Here is a 12,304-nt window from a genome sequence, read left to right on the forward strand (position 1 = left end):
CCTCTGTTGTGGCCTCTCCCGTTGCGGAGCACAGGCTCCGGACGCGCAGGCTCAGCGGCCATGGCTCACGGGCCCAGCCGCTCCGCGGCATGTGGGATCCTTCCAGACCGGGGCGCGAACCCGGTTCCCCTGCATCGGCAGGCGGACGCGCAACCACTGCGCCACCAGGGAAGCCCCAATGTATATATCTTAAAGAAACCTATTTACTTCCTCAAAGATAAAGGAAATGTGTTATACTATTTAATTAACACATTTACATATAGAGATAGAATGAAGTTAAACATCTGAAATATAAAGAACCTTTTCATTAGCATATTTAGGTGAACGGCATGATGTAGCATAAGCTTCATTACCAAAGTGAAGGGGATAGAATCTCAGATCTGCCAACTCTGTGTCCTAGAGCATAGGTGGAATTTTCAAGTTTTAACTCTGTCTTGGACTTTAAATCTTTCAGTAGCCATGTTTGATATCTGTTTCCAGCTGTCTTTTTTAAAATGTTATTTATTTATTTATTTATTTAATTTTGGCTGTGTTGGGTCTTTGTTGCTGCGCGGGCTTTCTCTAGTTGCGGCGAGTGGGGGCTACTATTTGTTGTGGTGTGCGGGCTTCTCATTGCGGTGCCTTCTCTTTGTTGTGGAGCACGGGCTCTACGCACGCGGGCTTCAGTTATTGTGGCACGCGGGCTCAGTAGTTGTGGCTCACGGGCTCTAGAGCACAGGCTCAGTAGTTGTGACGCACAGGCTTAGTTGCTCTGTAGCATGTGGGATCTTCCTGGACCAGGGCTCAAACCCATGTCCCCTGCATTGGTAGGAGGATTCTTAACCACCGCGCCACCAGGGAAGTCTCTCCATCTGTTTTAATAACTGATATGTTTGGTCTTATATCATCTTGTATTATACTGTTGCTTTCAATATTTTCTTGCCTTTCACATTATTTTGTTTTTCTTTGGCCATACAAATAAATTTTGCCTCCTTTTTTAGTGATTTAGAACATAGGCTTTTTGCTATTAATTCTCCTAGAGAATTAATATTGATATGTTTAAATTTTTTTAAAATCCTCTAAAATATATTTCTCTTCCTTTTGAACTCAAAAATGAATCAACATTTTAAACCACTCCTATGCAAAAGAAGAACTTTAACTCAATTTACTTCTCATTCATTGCTTATCTTTGTCAAAATAATTTACTACCAGAATCCATATTATTATGAAACACTTATTTTTTGGAGTCCATATACTTTTGCATATTAGGAAGGATTTCAACTCTATTAAAATTTTATTCTCTTTAATAGAGTGTGTTGTTTTCAGCTACATGGATCTTTACCTGATTTTTCAGGATAATGTTCTCTTTTCATTCTTCTGCAGTATTCTTCCATATTCCCTCTGTTAGGTTTTTCTATTATCTATCCTGAAAGATCTATCAAGACTCATTGTCTACCATATGTCATAGATAAGCACATGATTTTTTTTCCCCTTGACTGTGCTACCCCTTTGGAGCTTTTGGAATTAACACTGGAAGACAGGGTGATGTACCTCATTTGTAGTTCAGTTTCCAGTGGAGCTGGTATTCTTACTAAAAGGTTCTGCTGGGGCTTCCCTGGTGGCGCAGTGGTTAAGAATCCGCCTGCCAATGCAGGGGACACGGGTTCGTGCCCCGGACCGGGAAGATCCCACATGCCGCGGAGCGGCTGGGCCCGTGAGCCACAACTACTGAGCCTGCGCGTCTGGAGCCTGTGCTTCGCAACGGGAGAGGCCGCAACAGTGAGAGGCCCGCGCACCGCGATGAAGAGTGGCCCCCGCTCGCCGCAACTGGAGAAAGCCCTCGCACAGAAACGAAGACCCAACACAGCCAAAAATAAATAAATAAATTTAAAAAAAAAAAAAAAAGGTTCTGCTACTCTAAGATGGGATTCTCTCTGTCTATCCTCTGGATGGAGTGTTATCTAGTTCACTGTGTTAAAGGATTCTTCTAGTCTCCATCCCTTCTCACTGCCTTTTACTCATGTCAGCCACATTTCCCACAATGTAGTATACTTCCACCTATAACCACCACCCACTTCATGCCTGCTGCTTTCTGGGAGTTTGTTTCTGTGTCTGTCTCTAGAAAGATTGCACTCTGATAGAGATAACATCCTGATCCCTTCCAAAAGCTGCCCCTGAGCAGTATAGACATGGCTTTTTTTCTGTTTGAGACAGTTTTTGGGTTTCTGAGCCAGAACATGCAGATTGTAAGGGGAATTTGACTGTCTTCCTATCTTCTTTTGAGTACTTGGGGTCTGTTTTATTTCGTGACATAAAAAAATGTATAGACCACTGGGTTTTTTCTTTTAAGAATTTATTGGGTATTTTCTTTACAATGATTATAACCAAACATTAAAGTCTGTCTGTTGTAGACAATGCGATAAAAAGAAGTATAAAGTAGGAACTAGGAACTCAGAGCACTTATAACTAGATGGGTGAATGAAATATACATAAGAGAGCATTTTAAGACAGCTGATGGTAAGTGCTGAATAAGTGCTATAAATAGTGACTGCTGCAAGAGCTAAGCAGAGTACAGAAATTTTATGAATGTGTTTGGGGAGAAGAAAAAGAGCAGAGCTTTACAAATTTCTCCCAGTTGAATATGTGTTATGTGTTCAGTGGACATGAGAATCGTATCTTGGCTGCAGCAGAGAATAATAGGAGATACTATTGGAGCTATAGGTAAGAGCCAGACTGTAAAGAGCCTGAATCCAGGAGTCTGTATAGTTCTGTAGTAGAAGGCAATGCAGTATGGAATTTCAGGACAATTAAACTGCTAGTGATATATGGCATGAATCAGAAATAAAATACCTTGAAGTTAGGGAGAACTGTTAGGAGAGCATTACAGGCCTCTAGATATGAAATCAACTTGTTCATCATTTTAATAAATAGTTACTGAACACTTTACTATGTGCCACACACTCTATTTCGCACTGACACTTCAGAGGAAAGCGAAGTATGGTTTTTGCCTTTGAAGGGGTCATAGTATAGTCAGGAAAACAGACATGTACACCAGCAATTCCAGCAAAAAGTTGTAATTATTATAATGAGAAAATATACAAAGCTATTTGAAGTCTTAGGTCCAGAAGGCATTACATTTACAGGAAAAGCTTCTCATAGTCTTTTCATAGGCTTCTCACAGGCAACATTTAAGTTGAAAATTGAAATATGAGTAAAAATTCACTAGAAAGTAAGCAGAAGCCGCTCCAAGAAAAAGAAAAAAATGTGGAGTCAAAAATTGGATTAGAGTAGTGACAACAGGTATGGCAAAGAAAAAAAGTAAGTAAATGATCTAATGCACGATGTCATTATATAAAAAGTAGAAGTCACTGTAATATGCTCTAGTTTAGTGGTTGACAAAGTGTGGTCCCCTGACTGGCAGTATTAGTATTGCCTGGGGACTTGGAGATGCAAATTCTCAGACCCCTCAAACCTGCTGAATCAGAAACTCTGAATGGGGCCCAGCTCTCTGCGTTTTAGCAAGCCTTCTAGGTGGTTCTCATGCACGGTTTGAGTATCATTGCTCTAGCCATTTAAGATCTAATTATCAGAACAAGATTTGCATTTGAAAACATCTAGAACATACAAGAAAGCATGTGATTAAGTGTCATTAACTGTAATGAAAGTTTAGAGAAGTGAGAGGTTAGTATGAGATAGTCTAATCAAGGGAGGCCTCATAGAAAAGATGGGCTTTAAATGAACTCTAAGAATTTTGTCATACGTAGATGATTATCCAGACAAAATGAACCTTCATACAGAAGTAGAATGACAAATTGGAAAAAGTTATGAATATAAACACCCTGAGGTACTCTCCCTGAATATATATATCCTGCTAATTCTTCCTTTGCTAAAACTTCCCTGAAGTTCTAAGTAGGGGTGCCAGTTTATCCTGAGCACCAGCATTAAAGATATGGGTGATGGTGTTATAGAGAAGCTTCACCAAAGCCACGACTGAGTACTTATTTAGGAAGCAGTTAGAATTGTCTATTTTCCTGACTTGTGGAGAATATTATATATCCATTCATATCCATTCATCTCCTCTTAATGGAACACTTTTCAGTGTTCTCGAAAGAAAGGACTCTGAAGGTTCCTAGAATAAAGGGAACTATCAAGATGTCAAACTGTACCAATACCACTTTTACTAACATGGGTTCCACTAAATGATCACGTTGTTTCATAGCACAGTTTTAGGGATACAGTTATTGTTCCATAAATACTTATAAGTCAATTGATTGAAACTTTAGATTGATCATTTCTTGAGAGAATGTTAGTGTTCTTATTGACAAATTATGTTTAATTTCCTGGGTAATCCAGAGGCAAGAAATGGTTGGCTTATATCTTATCATAGTCTTCTTTAAACATTTCTTTACTTATTCTTAATATCAAGATTCAGGAAAAAAAATTTTATTATTTGTTTAGTTTTATCATTTCTTTTTGATATAGTTCTTTAATATTAATATCAACATTCAGAAAAAAATGGCAAATAATGGTTAATGTTTACTGAGCAGTTTACAGTGTTGCAAATATGGTTCTAAGTACTCATTTAATCCTAACAATAACCCCAGAGTTCTTATCCCCATTTCACCAATGAGGAAATGAGGTGCAGAGAAGTAAATAACTCGCCCAAATCACAGAGCTAATAAGTGCAGAAGTCAGGATTCTAATGTAGGTAGTTTGGTTGTAGAGCCTCACTCACTTACTATACCATACTGCCTCAGGATATCATGGCACCATTCAATTTCACCTCCAGTCATTGGCCTTAATCTGTAACTACTTTTCAGACTGAAACAATCAACGATTTTTAGACATTTTAAATTTATATTTCATCAAAAGAACTTTTGAAGTTTATTTACCATCATGACTTTTGTCCACAGGCATATTCTAGTACTAGATCTGGGCCTGGAATTATCATCTCTAATGTAGACCCTAGTACTGTGTTCAGCTAGGTCTCAGATCCAGAGAAAGAGTCTGAGACAGAGATTTGCTTGCAGGAAGTTTATTGGAGAGTGTCCTTGGGATCAACATCTGTGAGGGGAGTGAAGAAAGTAGTAGCGAGCAGAAGGAGAAACTGAACCCCGGAGTAATTGCAGCAAAGGCCTCAGCAGATCCCACAGGGAACCAGGAGCTAGGCTAACCCTTCAGAGGTGTCTTGCCCTGAGGCAAGGCGGCCAGGCCTTCATTACCTCCACTTTGCAGTCATTGGATGCAGACTCCTGGAAAGGAGACATGACCTTGTGTGAAAGAGCTTTCTTCTGATCATGGCAACTCCTGGATAATCCTGGAGAAGGCCACCAGCCACGACACGGGTGACACAACCACCATCCCCCCATCCAGGATAGAGTGGTTCTCAGAATCACCTGGAGGGCTTGCTGAAACCAACAGGTTCTGATTCAGTAGGTTTAGGGTGGGCCTCGATAATTTGTATTTCTAACAAGTACCTAGGTGATGCTGACGCCACTGGTCCAAGGTTTGCACTTTGAGAACCACCTCCTCACACATATATTCTTAAAAGATTTACCTGACGATAATTGTCTTACTCTCCTGTAGCGTTCACATCTTCTATAGCGCTGTCTATGCCACCCATGTTGGCACTTAGGATAATGCATCCTTGGATTTTATGTCTGTATCTCTTCTTTCCAGTAAGATTATGAGGGCAAAGTTTTGCTCGATAAATGTTCATCAAATTGAACTGACTTAATATTTATGCTCTGTGTTTGCATGATTTTATGATCTATTATGTGAATTCACTAGTATTGCTGGATGAGGGATTCTTTAAATTTCCTGGATTATAGGGAAGGGTTATAGAATAGAATCTGATTGAGAAGATGAAGCAGCCCTTTCTGGCTTCTGGCTTCTGGTTTTTAAAAATATAGGTCAACGTGACTTAATAAATTCACATTTTCAATAAAAATATTCTAGTAACTCTCTTACCCTCTCAGATTTACCTTTTTTCTCCAAAATATTCTTTTAACATGAAATGTGAAATACATTTTATGACCCATTTCTTATTCTCCATTTCTTGAGATCTCTCATACTTGGCCAATTTGTCTTTTCTCCTTTTTAAATGCTTTTAAAAATAAGACTCTCTATAAAGCATACAGCAGCAGTGTCCTAGTATTAATACAATACAGTATGTAGATTTTTAGACCCTCCTGTGACATACCTAATTGCGTATAAACACATTTTCCTGTATGTATATAAGTTTTGTAAAGATACTTTACATAGTAAAAGAAGCTTGTCAAATATTCAGAAAACGTACTGTTTTGAAATGACACCTAAAGGCCCATAAATGTTTTCATGGCCTTTCTTTTGTTATATTTATATATTTAATAAAGACTCATTATAGAAAATTGGAAATATAGGAAAGTATAATTTAAAATTTTAATTACTTGAAGACTAGCCATAAATATCATAATTAACATTTTGGTGATTTTTCTGTTTTTTTCTTTTTCTGTGTGTGGTAATCTTTGGGAATCTGCTACACATACAGGTTCATTCTTCTTTTTCCACCTCATTAAATAGTATTTGAAATCATGATCTTAAAAACTGCATGAAAGTCTAACTTAGTACTGTGGTATAATTTAACTATTTTGAAACAATGGGTTTTGTTCTCTTAATTTTTGAAGAACATTAAATTTTGGAAGATTTTTAGTGATGCATAGAGTTTAACTAAAAATGTGGGTTTAACCTCTAATTCCCAGAGTTGACCTAATTTCTGTTTATTGTGTTCCAAAAGATACAGTCTATGCCTTATTTTATGCCTTATTAGATAATACTACGAACATGATGTTAAAATCTGGCGTTCTTACATTAAAAAAAAAAAAACAGCACATTGACTGCTAACATAGCTTCGTGTAAATGATCCCGTTAGGTTTGGGAGGTTTTTTAAAAGGTTTTTGAGTTGTTTTTTTATATGATCGGCTAATGAATTCAGCACAGCTTCCTCAACCCCAACCTTTTTCTCCTGTTTAGCATTTTCTACTTTTTTACTCTGTGATGTACAAGCCCTCCCTGGTTAATTATGTATATATTTAGCTACTGCATGTGTTGGGCTTATTAATGTCATCTAATTAAATGTAACTTGAACTGCTTGCTTCTAGAAAAATCATTAAAAATTCTTTCCTAATGACCTAGAGATGACAAAATGTCTGTAAAGTGCGAAGAAGCAGGAACATCGCTCTTAAAGAGTGCTAATCCAGATGCTGCAGTCATCTAATTAAACAATATTTTGCTGTCATTAACATTTTCACCAAGGAATTGCAGTTATAATTTCTTTGTCAGCTGTCTCTAGATCACTTTACCTTCAAAACTAAAGTGCCATATAAAAACATTAAATTGGATGGTTTAATTAAAAGTTTTTTTTTTAAATGAAGAAACATATCTAGTGTTTCTGAAATCTCATTTACTGTGCTTCACTTTTATTGTTTGAGTAGATTAGTGTCATAGGCTTGTGATAATTAATATTCATCTTCCAAGGTAAGTCCTTAGAAGCATAGTTAGTAAAAAAAATTCTGCACTTATTACTGCTAGAAAAGGAAATAACAGTACAAGGTTATTTACTAAATTTCAGTTATCCTAAAAAAATTAATAAATAAGTACCTAGATGTGCCAGAACTTAACAGATATTATTTTGGAAATATTTCACTTTTGTTGTTAATTCGGTACACAGCAGGGTTTTTTTTTTTTTTTTTTTCATTTCACAAAGGTGTTCAGTAAAATAATTAAAGTAATAATGCTAATTCATGGCTAAAACTTACAAATGCAAAATCCGAGAGTACCAACTTCATCCATGTGAGTTTTAAATACACTGTGAATTTTTAATTCAAATCAAAAATAATATATTAACTGTCCACGTTGCAAAGCTTTTATGTGGAAAGTTTTATGTAAAAAGGTTTTAATGTAACGTCAGAACATCTTTTTATGTAGTTTATTGTATTTGTTAGATTTAAAATGTGCTATAAAGCTTTAGTAATTTAAAACTTACTAAATTTTTCTAAGCATTTATTTTTAAAGAATCTTCCAAAGATTATTAAAAGTGAATTAACAAAAAATGCAGGATAGATTAATTACCATGAGCTGTGACTGTAGACAGCAATCAGTTTGTGTGTGTGTGTGTGTGTGTGTGTTAAAGATACCTTCCTTTCTTTGTATTTTTTTCCAAAAATAGCGTTATATCTTTTGTTTAATTAGAAAATCATTTCTAGTGAAAGGCTAGTGTCTTCAAGTATAGTCTCTATTTTTACGCTGTTTGTACTTATGATACATTTAAATACTGAGTTAATGTAAATTGGTTTTTTATTTGTTTTAGTTTGACAGTTTTTCCTTAAGTTATGAAACTTCATCAGAAAATTTAAAGTTATTATGTCTAATTTTCAGCTATTAGTTTACATAAGTAATAGAAAATATGTTACATAAATAACATCAAATTATTCTCTTAAAATACACATATATTGGAAGACCTCTTTTTCATTAAAATCTATAGATTTTTAAGTAGAATGGTAACCCAGAAAATGGCAGAGCACTAAATATGCCACGGGCCTACTTACAATCCCAGAAATAGCTCTGCCCAGCCAGTCTAGACTCTCTGTATATATACATGCATAGAAAAAACACTGAGAGTAATCAAGTGTCCTAGGTTAACACAAACATGAACTCTCAGTAATCAATTTAAAATTTTAGAATTTTACACTGTGCATTTTACAGTGATACTGCTTTAGCAGTCTATTTTCATATACGAAAGACTGTAGTTAAAAGGTTCCAAGTTCTTGTTTATTCTCATCACTATTCTTCATCACAGTAGACTTATACACATAAAGCAGGTGCATTCATCGGCCAGAGATATTTCCGTCTGGTGGTTTAACATGCGCATTCACAAGGCTGCTCTCTCTCATGTGTACTTCTGAGCCTTTGCATAGTCCTCTTCCTCCAACAAGACTATCCTGCAATTTTCCTTTTTAATTTGGCTTATGGTTTGTTCATCTTTTAAAATTTGGCTCATTTTATCACATTTTTATCACATATGTGTTCGTTCTTTCAACAAATATCTATCGGACAAACAAAATATGCCAATATACAGAGGTTTGTTGTTTTTTTTTTTAACTCAGACCCTACATTGTGGAGTTTATGGACTAGTGGAGAGGCAGACAAGTTAGCTATAACACATCTGCAACAGCGCTGTGGCAGAGAGCAAAGAGGAAGCCCTAACCTTACTCCCACCTTTGCTCCACAAATGCAGAGTGGAAGCAACATTCTGCTTTCGATCAATTGCCTACATTTATAATATACGCCCACATTAGTTTACATATTTCAAACAATAAGTAATTGTGTTGTAAAATGCAGAGGTTCATATAAGAAACTGATAAAATAGTCACCGAATAAAATATTTACTGAGTGAATTAATTAATTTGATTTCATGCTTATAATAGTTAGCAGATTTAGTTCTTCTTCAGATTATGGGGTTGTTTTTTTTTGTTGTTGTTGTTGTTTTTCACAGTCACAGTTACCAGTTGCCACAAGAGGTAGGTATCATTTAATTTCAGTTCTTGATGACGAATAGGATAATCTATGCATATCTTTGCTACTGTTATGCTAACATGGTGTGCAACAAGGAGCACAAGATGAAATCATATCACTAATATCAGGGAAATTGCTATTTTGTATGGATTTGAATGGAAATTTAGAAAGTCCTGTGATTAGTTCATAATGCATTTTTTACAAAAAACAGTCTTGTCCAACGGAAGTTTTCTTTGGACCCTGTTTCTTTAATACTGCTCCTCTTAATTTCACCTGATCATATGTTATTCAGTGTCAGTTTATCAGGGTAAGCCAGCCCTGTGCTCTCCCTAAGCTTTGCCACAGTCCCACGGGCTTCAGTGTCCTACCTAAAATGCTTAAGTCATTCTGTCAAAAACTAGCGAAAACCAACAAACAAAATTCAGCCTAACATTCAGCAGCTCTCCACTAAAGTGAAACAACATAATACAAAAAGAAAATTCATGAACTTTAGGGAGTGAAAAAAATGTATATAACATCTGCCTCGGTGCTTTTTCGTACTGGCTTCAGAGTACTTCTGTTAACTTGCAAATTCTCTACATTGATTCTTAATAGAAGCAAAATGTAGTATGCTATATACTGGCAATAGAATTCTGGATATATACTCGTTATAGTAGAACACCGTCACATAATCTGCAGGTGTGCAGACCAGCAGGTGACCTCCTCCATGATCACTTTCAGGGACCCCAGCTTATGAGGCTCTGCTTCCAGGGTGGCAATAGCATCTTCATCACAGTCAACAGAAGAGAGATGGAGCATGGAGCACCCATGCGACAAGTTGCAGAGGACCAAGCCTGAAAGTAGCAGATACCATCTCTGCTCACATTCTGTAGATTAGAACTAAGTCTCACGGCCATAGCTACTAATAAGGGAGCCTGAGAAATGTGGTCTAGCCCAGGAAGGAGAGAAATTGATTATGACGAACAGCTAGCAATCACTACCACAAGTTACATTATAAAAAAGTAATTCTAGTTACTCACTCCTTAATTATTATTGAGTGAGTTCACTTGAAACACATTGTTATAAGTGCTTTTGATTGAATAAAGACATAGTTCAATAAACAAAAGTTACTTTTCTTCTGCAATGCAATAGTTGCCTCATCTATTAGAAGGACAGGAACACTTTCATAAGCAATTAGTGTATACAGATTTTCATTTATCTTTTTCTTTACTAGGACGGACATATAATGATCTGAACCAATACCCCGTGTTTCCGTGGGTATTAACAAACTATGAATCAGAAGAATTGGATTTGACTCTTCCAGGAAACTTCAGGGACCTATCAAAGGTAACTTTTAAATATATAGAAGTCAATTTCCTTCATAAGGCTATATTCTAAAAGCATTTCTACCAGAGTATATGTGTTCAATTGATGTTTGTAAGAAAGTAAACCTGGATGTCTTCTCTTTTTGTAGTCAGCATCTAAATTTCATCAATGCTTAGCATAGGAATTAAGCTACAAGAAGATAAATCAGTACTAGTATGGCAAAATGAAATGGATATTTGAGAAAGAGCATATGTAAGGAGTGGTTGTTCTGATATCCTAGGTTTTAAAGGTCAAGGCGAGAAACTTGAAATTAGTACAAAATTTGGCCAGTAATTTCTGTGGTATATTTCTTAGGTGATAAGACATGTTATCTTGACCATAATACATACACACATACTGTAGGGGAGCTTGATACTGCAAAGAAAGTAGGGCACAATAATTTATCAAGGGTCTGTTAAGATAAAAGAGTGAAGATTTGGCCCCAAAATGGCAAGAAAAAAATACACAATGGGTGATAAGGATAAGAAGCAAATTTTTGGTTAGTTCGCCTCATTTGTTGAGAAGAAACTTAAGTGGGACACTAAACTCTTTGAAATTCAGTGAAGAACTAGATACTAAGACCCAAAAGCTTTTCTCTAGCCTCAGCTAATATCAGAGCCAAGCCCTAAAGTTTATATCAATACTTTAGCCATATTAAGCCTCAGGCCATTCACTCTGAATTTCATTCCCTTTTCTATTCTACTTAGTCGTCTGGTTTAGCATACCACAGCAGCATGAAAGGCATATAGACATAGGCGTAAACATTTGGTTTTGGTTGGGGGAGAGTTGAGGAGCTCATGAACAAGGGCAGCGTTAAGTCCTGCAAGGCAGGGAAGCATGAAATGCAAGCAATTTAAAATTAATCCCACAAATGGTTTTTCACTCAGCACACCTTCTCTTGCCTTTTTCCTTGCCTTTGAAAACTAGACCCACCTAAGTTGGAGTTCTCTATGCCACTGCTTACTAGCTGTGTGACCAGAAGCCACTCTCTTTTAGCCTCAATCTCCCCATTTGTAATACGAGAATAATACTGTCCTACCTCATACAGTTGTGAAGATCAAATGACATGTGCATTTAAAGAATGTAACATAGTACCTGGAACATAGAAGCACTTCATGAATATGAGCTATTATTACACGTGGAATATTTCTTAGCCTGTTTTTGAAGCCTGTATACTAATTTTTGCATATTCTTCTCTGTCATTCACTCTCTATTTCTTATATTTTATGTGACTGCCTTATCAACCTGCTAGCTCATTGCTAATTTTAGCTATGCTATTATAGATACTCAAGGGACCTACGGAATCAATTAGCCAACATCTTACTGAGAGTCCCACAGCTGGTTAAAAAAAAAAAAATGCTAGCAATTGAATTTCAATATGGTTGCAAATATAGTAATTGTTCCAGTGAACAATTATTTGAACTGAACA

The 12,304-nt window shown here is 36.4% G+C and overlaps 1 protein-coding gene across 9 annotated transcripts in view; it reads left to right on the forward strand.

Moving 5' to 3' along the window:
- Positions 1 to 12,304, forward strand: part of NBEA (neurobeachin) — a 607,387-nt gene that overhangs the window by 487,531 nt on the left and 107,552 nt on the right. For all 9 annotated transcript variants that reach the window (XM_055089393.1, XM_055089395.1, XM_055089397.1 and 6 more), the window contains one exon: positions 10,745 to 10,857. In XM_055089393.1, coding sequence (XP_054945368.1) covers positions 10,745 to 10,857 — 113 coding nt within the window. The remainder of the gene's footprint in view (positions 1 to 10,744; positions 10,858 to 12,304) is intronic.

This window comes from Physeter macrocephalus, chromosome 13 (genome assembly GCF_002837175.3).
Source record: "Physeter macrocephalus isolate SW-GA chromosome 13, ASM283717v5, whole genome shotgun sequence".
NCBI classification, from domain to species: Eukaryota; Metazoa; Chordata; class Mammalia; order Artiodactyla; family Physeteridae; genus Physeter; species Physeter macrocephalus.